Below are 14,084 nucleotides of genomic sequence, written 5' to 3'. Positions count from 1 at the left end.
TAATTTTAAATACTTACAAAACAACTTTTTCCCAATATGGCTGTGGGCTTAGAAAAATAAGAATTATTAGAAAGACTCCAAATGTTTGGTTTTTTTTCAATCTGTCCACATTAGGAATAAACCACAGTGTTACCTCTCTGTTCATCTTCCTTACCAGGGAGGGCATTAGACTAATTTTGTACTTCTTCCTTTTACGTAGATTTGCATGGATAAAGGTTTTGCACCTTAGGTAGCAAGTACAACTAGTGCAAAAATAGAGAGAGCATATTATTTGTATAATTGAAAATGTTATAAAAAGATGACAGAACTTAAACGTCTTTTTTAAACAGCACATGTTGTAAATCACTCTTTTTAAACATTCAGTTACTACTCTGTAGAAGGCAGTGATAAAAGCAGTTGTGCATATGGAATGCATAAGAACAAAATCTGTGAACTTTGGAAAAAAAAAAAAAAAATAAAAAATCATCGTTTCTTTATGTACCCAAGTCTTGAAATTTCATCTAAGCATTTTTTGGAGCAAGCTTAGTGTTTTCCATGCAGAAGTCAGCAAGAGCTACCTGGCCTTATGGGTCTTGTATGCAAAAGGAATACACATCGCTCAGCAGTTGACTTCACAGCATACCTCTGGTGTACACTGTGCCTAGTACTCTCTGGTCATAGTTAGAGCTTCTTCAGCAAAGGCCCACTGTCACACTGACCCTTCTTTCCTGCAGCAGCCAGAGTGAAACAGAAGCGTTTTAAAATTGTTGTTGAATACATTGCAATATTCAAATGCATTTTTGCTCCCAAGAGTTTTGTTTGTTACATAACTGCATCTTTAGAAATATTGCTACATGTAAAAAGTGATAATTAGTGTAATTTTTGCAGACCTGACAAATGCAAGAGTGTAACTGCAGGAGTAATCTTTTTCATTAGGGTTGAAAGGAGATGGTAGATGCTCCTGGAGAGCAAAGGTACTCTGTTCCTTATGCCGGGGATAAGTAAATCCAGCAGCTCAGGAGGGGAGAGGCTGCAGATCTGTTCCTGTGCATGCAGAGCACATCTGTACATGGCCAGGTGTGCAGAACACAGAACATATGAAGCATGAGTGCACACAATACTGGTAGCCTCATCCCTCTCTCCTGAGAGTGCCTGCAAAACCTCCTGTAGGAGTGGTCTAGATGGGCTGTCCCTCCTTCTGAGTTTGTAGTTTGGGCTCTTCTTCCACCTTTTGCCTCTGTGCTCCTTTAGGCTCATGGAGATAATCCTTGGATGGGCTGGTGGCTTCTTTGATGGGCCTGGGAGCAGCTGGGGAGGATATTATTTGGGCTCCTTTGTGTGTGTGCAGGCAAGATTTGTGTCACAGAATTAACTATGTAGAAAGGAGAAAACATGCCTGAATTTAAGAACATTAGTTTTGCACATTTGAAGTGTCAGGGTGATAGGATGAGGTGGAGAAACTAAGGCTGTCCCTGTACTCTAGAAGTTGTTGTAAGCATGAATAGAGTATTCAAGTCTCCTTTAAAAGAAGGGAATTCTGTTACAGATAATAAGCTTAAAATTGTGAGGGTTTGTCACAGATGTTAATGAACTTTATTTTCATGTGCAGTTTGGGATCAAAGTGCAGCCTTTCACAAATGCTCTATCTCTGACTTCAGGTTGTCTGTGTACTGCATCTATTTCAAACTTCCAAACTATTACACAATTAATATGTTCTTTTATGTCTTAGAAAACAGTGAATGTGAGCATAACTCAAGCCTATGCTCTTTTACTGTCTCTGATGTTCATGAGTTTGAAGGACGGCTTATTTTGGTGACTCTTGGTATTAGCATTGTCAAATCAGACTTTAGAATGCTGCCTGGTCTACAAGAAATTGTAATAAAAGTAATTAGTCAGCTTATCTGTCTGCTACTCTTCTTCCTTTCTAGGTATGAACTACAGAAAGGGGTTTTTTTGCTTGAAAAGCAGGGCTGGAGAAGGATGAAAGTGCAGTAAAAATGAATCACTTGCTGTAGAGTGCACTAGCCCAAAAACTCCTTTGGATTGTGTAGTACCTTATTTGCACTGCAACGTGCCCATCTGAAGCAGCTGCCGTTGCATGGAGGGTATTAACACTCAGAATAACACTAGTCAGAGCCAGAATCAGGAGAAATTTAACCCCCTTCTTAGTCTTAGTGACAGGAAGGAGAAACTTGCAGTATGTTGAGCATGCTGTTATACAAAGGTTGCTGGAAAAGATTTTGAATCCAGAAAGACATGTTTGCAATGTCTGTAGCTGATTGTATATGTAAAAACTGGAAGTTACCTTTGAGTGGAAAAAACAAGGGAGAGAGAGAAAGGAGAAAAGGTTTAAAGATCCCATTGAACTTCTTTGCTGCTAGATCAGCATGGAGAAGAAAATGTAGTCCCCAGCCAAGAGCCTTCTCTTCCTGGGCAGGCTCTCCAGGACAGTGGGTTCTGGCAGTAATTGTGATTTTTCACCACATTTTCCCCTAGTATGATACACTTGCTATTGGGATCCACGCAAACAAACTGCTGTTCCTGTTCATCATGGGGTGAAAGCATACTTGGGGTCATATGATGACTAGCTTCTAAGATTTCTCTGTGTGTATTATGGGGTAATTCTTATCTTGGTTTGTTTTTCACTAAGTCTTGTTCTTCCTCTGATATAAATCAAAAGCTATAAAATGACTTATGAAGAGACTGGGAGGGAAAGGATAATCTTACCCTGACTGCAGCCACTTGCCCTGGGAAACTGAGATTGACAGAGCTCCTGGGCTTTGCACAGGATCCCCAGCACATCCAGAAAAAGGGAGAACACTGCCCTGGAAGCTTTAGAAAAAAAATAGGGAAACAGGAGACCAAAGCTAGGAGTTAGGGAGCTGTGAGGGAAAGACAGGCTGCACAGACGCAGATAGACAACTGCTGTCACAAAGGTTAAGGTGCTAATGGAGCTGTGTAACTATTGAAAGTATGTAAAAGATACAGTGCTAGCATGTTTAGGATATATTCCTTCTAGAACTTATAGTAGCTAGTAATGAACTCCATTTCTGTAACATATATTTTGTTACATCTTGCAGCACTGCACTCAGCTGAAATATTGAGGAAGTGTGTTTAGGTTGCTGACAGTAATTACATCTATTTTCTACTTCAGATGGTACTTTTCTGTTTCTTCTTTCTGGCTAAAATCAAGATATGAATTTCTGTAATCATACTAGAAATGCTTCAGTCAAAATTGATTTTAACTTAACTGGACTTGACTGGTTAGCAAAGACACAAATTAAAAAATCATATAGGTTGTTGAGCTGGTCAAATAAAAGTAGTTTAAATTAATTTCTTCCAGTAGAACTTGCCTGCACTATGAATTTGCCCTTGGGACTTACGTCAATGCCTCATTTTTTCCTTGTGAGTTCTCAAATTTAAGCCTAGGTAGTAAAATTAAGGAAATAATAAATCATAAGGAAAAAATAGATACAGGGGAAAAAAAATTAGAAAATTTTACAAAAATACATTATAGAGGAGTCTAGATGAGAATTAATCATCTTGTTCATGTTTTTTTTCAGGTCACAGTGCATCAACCAGATGAAAGAATTAAAAGAACAATGTGAAGAGAGGATAGATGAGCTTACAAAAAAGAATAGGGATGCACCACAAATCAAAGAAAACAAAGACTTAACAGAAGAGAGCCAGGTATGGTTTCCATAATTTTTTGAAAATACTTTCTTTGTAATTCTTAAGTGTTTCTTCACCTTTCTGCCATCTCCTATTAACGTTATCCCATCTCATTCAATTTTTCACTACTTCAATATTTGTTGAATGTTTCTGATCTGTGGGAAGTGGGGTGATTTCAGGGGCAGAACAAGGAGATGTCCTGTAGGAGACTCCAAATCACTGTGTCTCTGAAATGGGCAGAATATGAGAGGTGATGCTGGAAGTGATGTGGGGTCCATTAAGGAATATTTACAGGACTGAATTTTAGTTAACAATACCTTTTGACTTTGCTCAAGTACTTAGCTGCTTTGTGTGTTGAGGATGAGGATAAATTGTGAATCACTGCAGAGAAGCAACAAACCCTGAATATTGTTGTCCGAGGTTCACCAGCTATGAATTTTCACAGAAGTCCTTTATGTCATGATTTTGCTGTAGGAATAAAGGGATAAACAAATGTCTTACCTGTTTCCTGTTGGATATTCTGAGCCAAAGAACCACAAATTCATTGTTGAACCTACTGAAGGCTCACTGGGGTAGGGTAGGCTTGGCAAATAGGTTGGCTGTGTGTCAGCTGGCTTTTTCTCCTGGGGTGCAGAGGATGGCAGAAAAGCCCAAGAAAAGGAAATTTCAGTTCATCCTGTTGTCTTGGCATGGGATTATTGATCCTGCTTCATTGATGAGGTATTTGGTCAGGGATAGAATTTGATTGGTTAAGCTTGGTATGGACAGCCCTGGAAAGATGCAATCAAGCTCTTGGGTGAAAAGGCACACAGTTTATTTCTGTATTAAAATAGCTCTTTCTTCAGGGTTACTGAAGAAACAGAGTTTTCAGAAGTCAGAACTTTTTACATGTGACTGCAAGTGGGGCCTTTTCTTCTGCCTGGGTGGCCTACTCTTATTACAAAGACAGCAAGGGTTTGGCGGAATATACCCTTTTATCTTTGGCTGGGAAAAGGCGAAGTTTAATGACTTCAGAAATGGAAAGTGTAAGGCAGTGAGGAATGAATCTTGGTTTTACAACCAGGTGAAAAAGTGTGTGAGAAAATAGCTGAAATGTCTGCCCAGAGATTCCCATTGGTAATGGTTTCAGTCTGAGTCTATGTAAAACGGGGGAGACAGACCTACTGTAGTGTGTGACCTTTTATCCTGGGAACCTGGGCTATGTGAGAGCTGCAACATGAAAGAAACATTAGAAACAGGCAGTGCTATCCAGTTATGCCTTTAAATAAAAGTTACAGCTCCTGTCAATAGTTTTTATCAACAGTATCAAGTAAGTAGATAAAAAGTAAACAATAAATATATTATTGTAAATAAATAGAACCCTCATCATTTAGAGATGATACATTAGTTTGTCAAATGTATCTTGTTTAAGAAGGTTGATCTAGGGAAGACTCTAATATAGAAGTGGTCAACTTAATTTTTAGTGTGGCTTTGCAACAGATTTTAATTACAATTACTTCCACTAGATTCCTTTTGTTTATTTGTATGTGTGTATTTGTTGCATTTTTGGTTTTGTTTTTTTACTATTTCCAGTTTGAAAGGTAAATCATCTTGGAAGGAACCTGAAGAATTTGATTGAAGCCTCTCTGCAGGACAATTTCAGTCTCCTGCTTGAAGGTGCATAGTTGGAGGCAATTTTTACTCAAAGCAGTTTATCTGTAAGGCAGGGCAGATCATCTCTTATCAGTTTTATATGTAAATAGGATGGTCTCAGATGAACGAAATGATAATATAGCTACTGCCTAAATAATTTCTGTCTGCTTGTGTTCCCTGGTGTCTGCGGCAGTGTTTCTTTGGCCAAGCTGTAACTTTCTCAGTTGTTCACTTACCCAAGAATTTAATTTATAAAAGCATACTTTGTTACCGTTAGTGCAAGATGACCCTGACAAAGTCTATGTATGTTTTTGTCCAGTGTTTTCAGCTGGAATAATTACTATTTTTAAGATGTATGTGCTTATGTAATAGAAAAAAAAAATCTGCCTTAAAACAGAAATAAAATGGAGTGTTGGTTGGTTAATAACTAAACAGCTTTACTTAGAGCTCTGTAATTTCAAGAATGATGGATACTTCTTGGCTGAAGAAAATACAACAGATTCAATTACTATTTTTTTATCCAACTACTTCACCTTTAAAAAAATCAGCAAATACTCTTTGAATCTATTGACATTAAGAATTACTTAGCTAGAAATTTATGAAAAGTAAAAGGATTTTGCATGTGCAAGAAAGAGGTAACTTCTTGCTACTAAGTCCAAGCTCAGTATTTTTGCAGAAGAATTCATGCCCAATAAAAAGTGAAAAATGGTCTTATGTTCAGTTTCTGATGATTTCTTTTGTGGAGAGTGATATTAAGGAGCTGAATTATTTATGAAACAGAAACATGTTTAAGTGCAGCATTTTTGTATAACCGATTGAAGGAAGATGGAGTTTTGAACATCTTTACTGCAATAAACAAATATTTTGCAGTAACATTTGCTTATCAAGCATTGGTAAGAGTTAATGCTAGATTAGCTGCTGATACTGGACTTCATGGTGCTGACAAAAAGATATCTTGTTCTGCCTGGCTTTCATGGAAATTAAATGCTTTTCAAAATAGCCAAGTAGTCGTGCTACAACTCTGTGTTCCTGGTGACTTAGCTACTTCTTTCTGAGGTAATTTTTCCAAATATCTGAATGAACATTTGACAACACAGTGTTTTACTGCCCTCCTTAGATAAATGGGAAGCCTTGACAGCACCAATGACAGCTGGTAACAGAAAACAATCCTTTAAACTCTGAGACTTTCTATACCATAAAATTGCCCGTTCATTTATATTGTAACAGATATTAAGATTCATATCTCTAAATGTGCATATGCTTGTTCTTTCTCTGCATATTTGGCTTTTCTTTTTTTTTTTGGTAAATGAAACAAAAAATAAAAATGCAACAAAAAAAATCCCCATAGAACAAATGGTTTTGTAGCCATTTGTTTTACACCAGTTTTTTTCACTAAACTGGTATAGAGCTAAATGGGCTCCATGTGTATTTCATATTCAATGTCTGCATTAATTGGATTGACACAGCTCTCTGCCAGTTACAGAACCATAACACCATGAAGGTCAGAAAAGACCTCTAAGGTCCCCCTCTAAGTCCAGCCATTAATCCTAGCATTGCTGTGCTCACCACTAAGTCTCTAAGTACCAAATTTTTGTGGCACACTTTTTGAAAACTTCCAGGAATTATTCCTTTGCTTGGAAATCTGTTCCAATGCCTGACCACCCTCTTAGTGAAGAAAATTTTCCTAATATCCAATCTAAACCTCTTCTGATGCAACTTGGGGCTATTTCCCATTGTCCTGTCTCTTGTTACCTGGGAGAAGCTGACCCCCACCTCAATACAACCACCTCCTTTGGGGTTATTCTGGAGAGCAGTGGTGGTAATGCAGCAAGTTGATGATGAATGGGGGAGCATTCCAATTTCCAATGACCATGCAAATAAGCAGGCAGGTAATCCTGTATCTGAGCTTATCTTTTTGTTTTCTTTTTCCTTTCAAGTCTCTCTTTGATCATTCTCATAAATTCATCTGCAAACAGCTTAGCTCTGCTCCTTCCTCACTGGCCCTGGCTTTACACTCTCATTTAGTGTTTCTGAGACGACAGTGGGGAAAGAATAATTCCATACAGCAGGGTAAGCAGGGTCTTGACTGCTTGAGCAATGACCATGAAAGGAAGAGCCTGGGTGCTATAAGGGGTACCATATGAGCCATAGGGCTGTGTTAGGGCAATCATGGCCACCCCATCTTTTCAAGCCTCCACTACATCCATTTGACTCCAGAAGTGTGCTGTAGCTGGAGAATCACCATTCTCTACAGGCAGCTCCAGATTCCCCTCCTAGAGGATGTGTGTTCTTAATTTTCACCTATGTGAAAGCGCCCGGGTACATCCCTCAGTTCACTGATCATCTTTCATTTTCACCTGGAACTAATGATGAATTTTAAGTTGAGTCCTGTTTTTCTTAAGAGGTCTAGTACAAACCTACACCCCCAAATACTTAATTCATATAGTCTGGGAATGATTTATAGAGAGGTAGTGACATGGCATTCCTGAGCTCCATGTTCCCCATGCTATAGATGAGGGGATTCATTGACAGAGATAGCACCAAGCACAGAACTGCCAGCCATTAGATCCAGAGATGGGGAGGAGGTGGAAGAGGGCCTCGGGTGGGCAATCATGCCAACACTGACATACAGAGAGACCATACATAGAATTCTAATTGCCCAATTAAGGATCTTCAAGATAGTGTACATCTTAGGCATAGTATCTAAGTGAGTCAGACGCTTATAGCAGTCTAGCACCAGAATTCAATACATTCTTAAGCAAGCTCCATCATGTTGAATAGATACTATTTTCTAGTTGGTTAATTTACACTTTTCTTAATCCTGCATTTAATATAGTTACAGACCAGTTCTATACAAGCCTTACTCAGCTGAAGTCTAATGATAACCAAACTCAGTTTTCCTGCCCTGTAGACTATTAATAGCAAATGGCATCTGTTTATTTGCTCTGCTGACCCTGACACAGTAGCAGAACAACAGTGGATAAATGTGTGGTGTTACTGCTGTAACACTCCCGAGAATAACCAAGGACAGTAATCTTGTCATTAGCTGCAGTTAAATAAGGTATGTTAAAATTCTCCTGATGTACTATGTTGTTAGAAACGTTACGGCATATTCAGAATTGTACAGTACTTCTATCACTAATAAAAATTTCAGTCCAAATATTTCCAAGTGTGTTAGGATTTTTTCCAATGCAGAATTCTACTTCCCTTTCCAAATCCAGGTGTGGTTTTATAGACCAGCGCTTATCTGCATACATTCACTTTATAGGTCGATACTCAACTGCCAGCCTTGAAGCAAACAGGGTTCAAGCAGGCTGACTTGGAACAGCAGAAAAACAGTGAAGATGTTCCTAAAGCAGTACCTACAGTAACAAAGACAGATCTGATGCAGGCTAAAGGTGAGATGGAAATCCTTGCCTCTCTTAACAGCTGGTGAACATTTAGAATAATTTTTGTACACCAGATTAAGATGAAAAAAGTGACACCAACAGTCTGAACATTAATCAGGTTTCCTGATGAAGGAAAACTTGTTTCTCTTGGTTCAGTTTTATTGTAGTAGGTGTGTTGCACATAAAGGAAAATATAAATATTTACAATTCTGGAGTAATTTTCTTCATTTAATATAGAGAAAATACCCAACTTTTGGAAGGAATAATTTTCAAGCATACTTAAAATTTGCTTTCTTAGTAAGTTTGACATATTCAGCCTGGTTCTCCTTCTACCTGTGGAATAGCTGAAAGGTAGATTTGCAACAAACACATCCATACTTCCCATGTGTTGTAATTGAGAAAAACACAAGAAAGAGAAATTATACACTTGGGTTTAGGTTAGTTAAGTCTAATGACTCCTTTTTGCACTAAGCTTCAGAAACTACTAATTTGAATGGACGTATCTTTGTGTGTCTGTTTTGCATAGTAGTGTGTCTGTTTTGCATAGTAGTGCGTCTTATAGAAGTTCAGTTCTTAAATTTAATTACTCCTAAATGCTATCTTAAATTACAATCTTGTGAACATGTAACTCTCATTTTAGAGAGCTAGTAATTAAAGACAATGTCTAAATATAGTTTAATTGAGAAAATTTTATGATTTTTTTCAAATTAAAAATGCGGATACATGAGAAAAACATACATATGTTAATGTCAGCTAAAAATTACAGCACTTTCTTCTTCATGTTTAAAAATAACAGACTTGGATACTTGCAAATCTGCCTATGTGATACTTTGTCCTGAGCTACTCTTGAACATCAAATCATTTTTATTGTTGCTAGTAAGATGTATTACACAGAAACCTGATGCTTATATAGGACACCACAATTTTTATATAAACCGTTCTGCTTCTCTTGCCCTATTTATTAACCACATGTACCAAAATGTTAAGGATGTAGAAGCATGAATCTGTTGACAGAAAATAAACTTCCCTTCTTTAGCTCTTACCAGTAGGAAAAACATAAGTTGTTTTCCTCTTATCTCTGGAACTGATGTGATTGAAAGATATTCTTTCAGAGGAAAAGAATTTAGTGAGAAATATAAAGCATTATTTATTAAAGGTTTTTAACTTGGTGCCAAACTGGAATGCATTATTTTTTTCATGCAATCATTTTTGTTGTTTTCAGAAAGAACAGAGGGCCTAACTGACATCAGAAAACAGGAGCCTAAGGCAGAAGAGGAGCAGCTTTCCAGTCAGTTGGAAAAACCTCAAGAGTCACTCAAGGCTACTGCAGGTCACGAGGAGGTGCTGCCTGAGTCAGAGAAGGAGCCAAGTCAACCTGAGGATGAGAAACATGTAGCTGGGCAAGATATGTTAGAGCCAGCAGCAGAGCAGGATGCCAGTGAAAAATTTGAGAGGGAACAGTTCCTAAATTATGACGATAAGCAGGACTTGCCCCCTGGACAGGCTGGTTTGTAGCATGTCATGTATTGTTAAAAACAGTAACAAAATGAAAAGTAAAGAAATTAAATGAAAGTGTGGAATAGGGCATGATCTCTACAACAATGGTGGAAGCTTAGTACAAGTTTTCATAAAGGTCAGCGTGATGTGGAAGGTGTCCTGAGCAATCACGTGCAGTCCATGAGTTAAGATGGAGGCTTCCGATTATGGAATATGAAGCTGCCACTCTGAGTGCCTCTGCATCACTGTAATAGCCCTACTGGTTCTCCATTGGCTCTACAGTGCTTAGGGAAATTTTTCCCCTTTTTCAGTACTGGGCCTTTAAAAGAACATGGTGCATCTGAAAAGGATGAGATGCTAATCATCCCAAGCACTGATGAGTAGAGGGTTATTTATGCATGGATGTTTTGCCGTTAGTCTTTTTACAATGTCAGTGTGTGAATACTAGCTATTTCTATTTCAAAATAAGCTACTGTGAGTAAAGCTGTTAACTCAGGCTTCAGGTATCTGAAGTTTATTGTTGTGAGTCTTCAAAAACATGGATCAGATTCTGTAAAGTTTTGCCAGTTTCTGGCATCTGTCAAGTGACCCTGAACTACACATCTCAAGAGCACTGAGCAGCAGGGTATTGATGCCGTTTCTAGACCTGACCAACCTCTAGACATTTGTCTGTCTTGAGGGATTTGGTCTCAGTGGCCCAAAGTATTCAAAAGGAAGCCTTATAGCAGTCAGAGCAGGAACTGATGCCCACAAAAAATGCTGTTTGTTTTTCTAGTAAATGAATCCTTAGAATTATAAGTCTCAGTATTAACATTGTTACTAACTTGGCAGGGATAAATAATCTCATCTGCATTGCTAAAACAATATTTTTCGAATTATTCCAAGAAGATGCTGGCCAGAGCAGGCTATACCCCAAAGAGATGTAATTACAAGTTACCTAAACTGCTTTCATTTTAATGGAAATAAATAGCCGAAAGATTAAAAAAATCATCCAACAATTAGTGCAAGGAAAAAATCTCTGCCATGCAGCGCAAGCAAGCTCAGTTTCAAAGGTCTGCATTTCTCAGCTATAAAGGCTAGGAGGATGTTCTTAAGGCTTTATTGTTCAAATTTACTGCATAGATTTCTTGCAGCCAAAGGAGCTAAGGTAGAAAGACTTCTTCAGTAGTCTGGGCATCCATTCTTTTTCAAGAAGAGCCTCTTCCGAAATTTTCAGACCTTTAGGTCTGTAACTATAAAAATCTATTTGATGTGGTCTGAACATAGATGACATAAGGCTTACAATTTTCAAGCCTCTTTCTTAGCCACTTACTAACTGGAAGGCTTATCTTAAGAACATTTAGAACAGAGTCTGTGATCCATCTTAAGTGAGATTTGCTTACACCTCTCAGCTGTTAGCTTCTTTTCTGGTTGATTATTTGAAAAATAAGGATAGTAGTTTGGAAATCAGAAATGTTTCCATTTTCATCTGAGTCCTCTATCTAAAATCTTATGATAGTTAATAAATGTTGCTTGATAGGTGTTAATGACTGGGTGAAGAAAATCTCTTCTAGGAGAAAAGTATTTTTGTGACAACCTAGCACATCATAAAACACTTTGCACTATAATAGTATTCCCCTTGCTGGAAAAACTAAAACAAGAAGGGGTTTTTAGCAATGGCTTCAGGTTTTGCCCTTACTTGGGCTGTCCTTTCATGTATTCTGAAATTGTGTAATGCTCTTTATGTTCATCAGAGTTCTAGCTGATTTTCCTATGCTTTCCAAATCCCAAAAGATTGTCATCCATTTAGTTATTTTGATAGGATTTACAACCAAAGTTCCTCTGAAAATTAACACTTCAAAGGAAAAATAATATAAAAACCTACTCAGAACAGCAATTTGTTCAGCAGCAAAGTAATTCTGTGGAAGAGGTTTACAGTCACTCTTTTTGTGTGCAGGTGACCTTATGGTATAGAATGAAACTACTTGATTTTAATTTTTTTCCAGACAAACAGGAACGTGAAGCAGTGAACCAGGACAAGGATGTTGATTACAATTTAGATGTGAATGAAGCTGAATCAGAAACAGACAAGCAAGCAGCACTTGCAGGGATTGAAAATGGTAAAAAAGAAAAAACACCACTTTTAACCTAAATATCACACACTGAAAATGTTAAGATCATATATTTCAAGATATCCTGTAGCTATACCTAACTAATTTCTGTTTGTTTTTTGAACTTTACCTTATGTTTACAGTGTGACCTATTTTCTGTATACCACTGAACCTACTCTTTAGTGGGGGATGTGGTGTCTGGTAAAACACAGTATTTAACTTACAGTATTTCTTCTGCTGTTTTCTAGCTAGAACTTTCTGTGGAGAACTTCTGCCTCTTAAAGAGATTTCTGTACCTTTTTTTCTCTCATTAGTTCAAAACCCTGAAGATACAAAGAACCACTTACCTGATCATGGTGAAGGACGACAGAAATCGTGAACAAAGGAAGTTCATGATGCAACTGAGTCACCTCTTCATCCAAATGCAGCAATGATCCAAGCAAAGTGATCTCAGAAGGTTTTGATTATCTTCTAAAGGCATGACTAAGGGCCCAAACAAAGTAGTATTTTCTTGTGACATTTTAGCGCTATTGCAGTGGGGAAAAGAGGTAAATCTCTGGAGGCTTTGTTTCAAAGGGGTTTGACCTGTGCTACGACTTTCTCCTTCCTATCAATTATAAAATTGCAATATGTAATAATATATAATAAGGAAGCAATAAAGGTAGTAACTTTTAAGTTGGCTATCTTGTATAGTCATACTACAGTAAGCTGTATGTGGATTGGTGGTAAATGATGAACAGTCCTCTGCCAAAGATGGATCTCTCCGCTGAGCAATGCACAGCAGGGAAAGCCCCAGCTTAGTTTTTAAGAATTTAGGAAGGAGCTGTGTTACCATAACAAAACACAGGAAGTATGAAAACCAGGCCATGCTGCAATCTACTCTTGTGCCTGTTCTGGCACCTTTTTACTGCAACACAGACTGAGAAAGCACAACTGTAATCCTCAGAGACTATGCAGAATGATATATGTACCTGGGCCTCTAAACTAAATTCATAGATTAGCTTCAAAGTTTAAAAAAAAAACCCAAAAAGGATCCTGGACAATAGCAGGATCCTCTTCTTGTTAAAGAGATTAGCAAGGATGATTTTTCTGAAAGCTTTGTTGGATTCCACAAGGTCAGCACTAGTTTGGTTTGGTTACCCCTACCTTGCACAAGTTTAGTGTAAAAATTCAAATTCATAAACTACTTCTCATGACAGAAGCCCTCTGAAATGGTGTACTACAACTACCCTTTACTCCACCCAGCCACTATCTTCTGTGAAAACAGAGGCATGCAAATGCTTGACTTGTACAACAGCAAACTCAGCTGTTCAACATGGCTAATCTCTCCTGGACTTCTGACAGAGGTAACCATATAATGCATTTACAAGACATGGCAGTGTCTCCCAAAGGCGAAGCTTTCGTTGTTGTGAAGTCCTATGTTAATCACAATGTATTACCTTGTTAATGTTCTGTAGTCTTTTTCTTTTCTGTAAGTTGTTAAATGTAAATTAAAGACCAGTTTACTTGCTGTAAACTTAGAAATACCCTCTACTTATCACTAAGGCACCTTCAACTGCAGTTCAACAACCATGTATATCCAGCTGGTTTGAAGAAATTTTTATATTTGTGTCTGATCCCATGACCAACACCCATGTTTTGGAGCATTCTTTGTGAGTATGAACCAACCTCTGTTGAGACAGCATGGCAGCAAACAGCTGTGACTAACTTGCCAACCAGCATTCCATCAAAGAAATCACAAATTTGTCTTTGCTTTCTGTTAAAGCACTTCACTTTTTAACTCCTTTTCTGGTGTGTCATTCTTCAGTGTACTAGTTTATAGCTG

General features: G+C 37.8%; 1 protein-coding gene across 3 annotated transcripts in view; it reads left to right on the top strand.

The window, feature by feature from the left end:
* The window catches only part of GOLM1 (golgi membrane protein 1), a 36,301-nt gene extending 22,262 nt beyond the window's left edge, over positions 1 to 14,039 (top strand). For 2 of the 3 annotated variants that reach the window (XM_015653207.2, XM_015653208.3), the window contains exons 6-10: positions 3,543 to 3,669; positions 8,552 to 8,681; positions 9,895 to 10,179; positions 12,155 to 12,268; positions 12,574 to 14,039. In XM_015653207.2, coding sequence (XP_015508693.1) covers positions 3,543 to 3,669; positions 8,552 to 8,681; positions 9,895 to 10,179; positions 12,155 to 12,268; positions 12,574 to 12,638 — 721 coding nt within the window. In that variant the 3' untranslated portion in view covers positions 12,639 to 14,039. The remainder of the gene's footprint in view (positions 1 to 3,542; positions 3,670 to 8,551; positions 8,682 to 9,894; positions 10,180 to 12,154; positions 12,269 to 12,573) is intronic. The other variant, XM_015653210.1, reaches the window with a different exon arrangement.
* The last annotated feature ends 45 nt before the right edge of the window (positions 14,040 to 14,084 follow it).

Source organism: Parus major, chromosome Z (genome assembly GCF_001522545.3).
Source record: "Parus major isolate Abel chromosome Z, Parus_major1.1, whole genome shotgun sequence".
Classification (NCBI taxonomy): domain Eukaryota; kingdom Metazoa; phylum Chordata; class Aves; order Passeriformes; family Paridae; genus Parus; species Parus major.
This window is presented reverse-complemented; position numbering and strand designations above follow the sequence as displayed.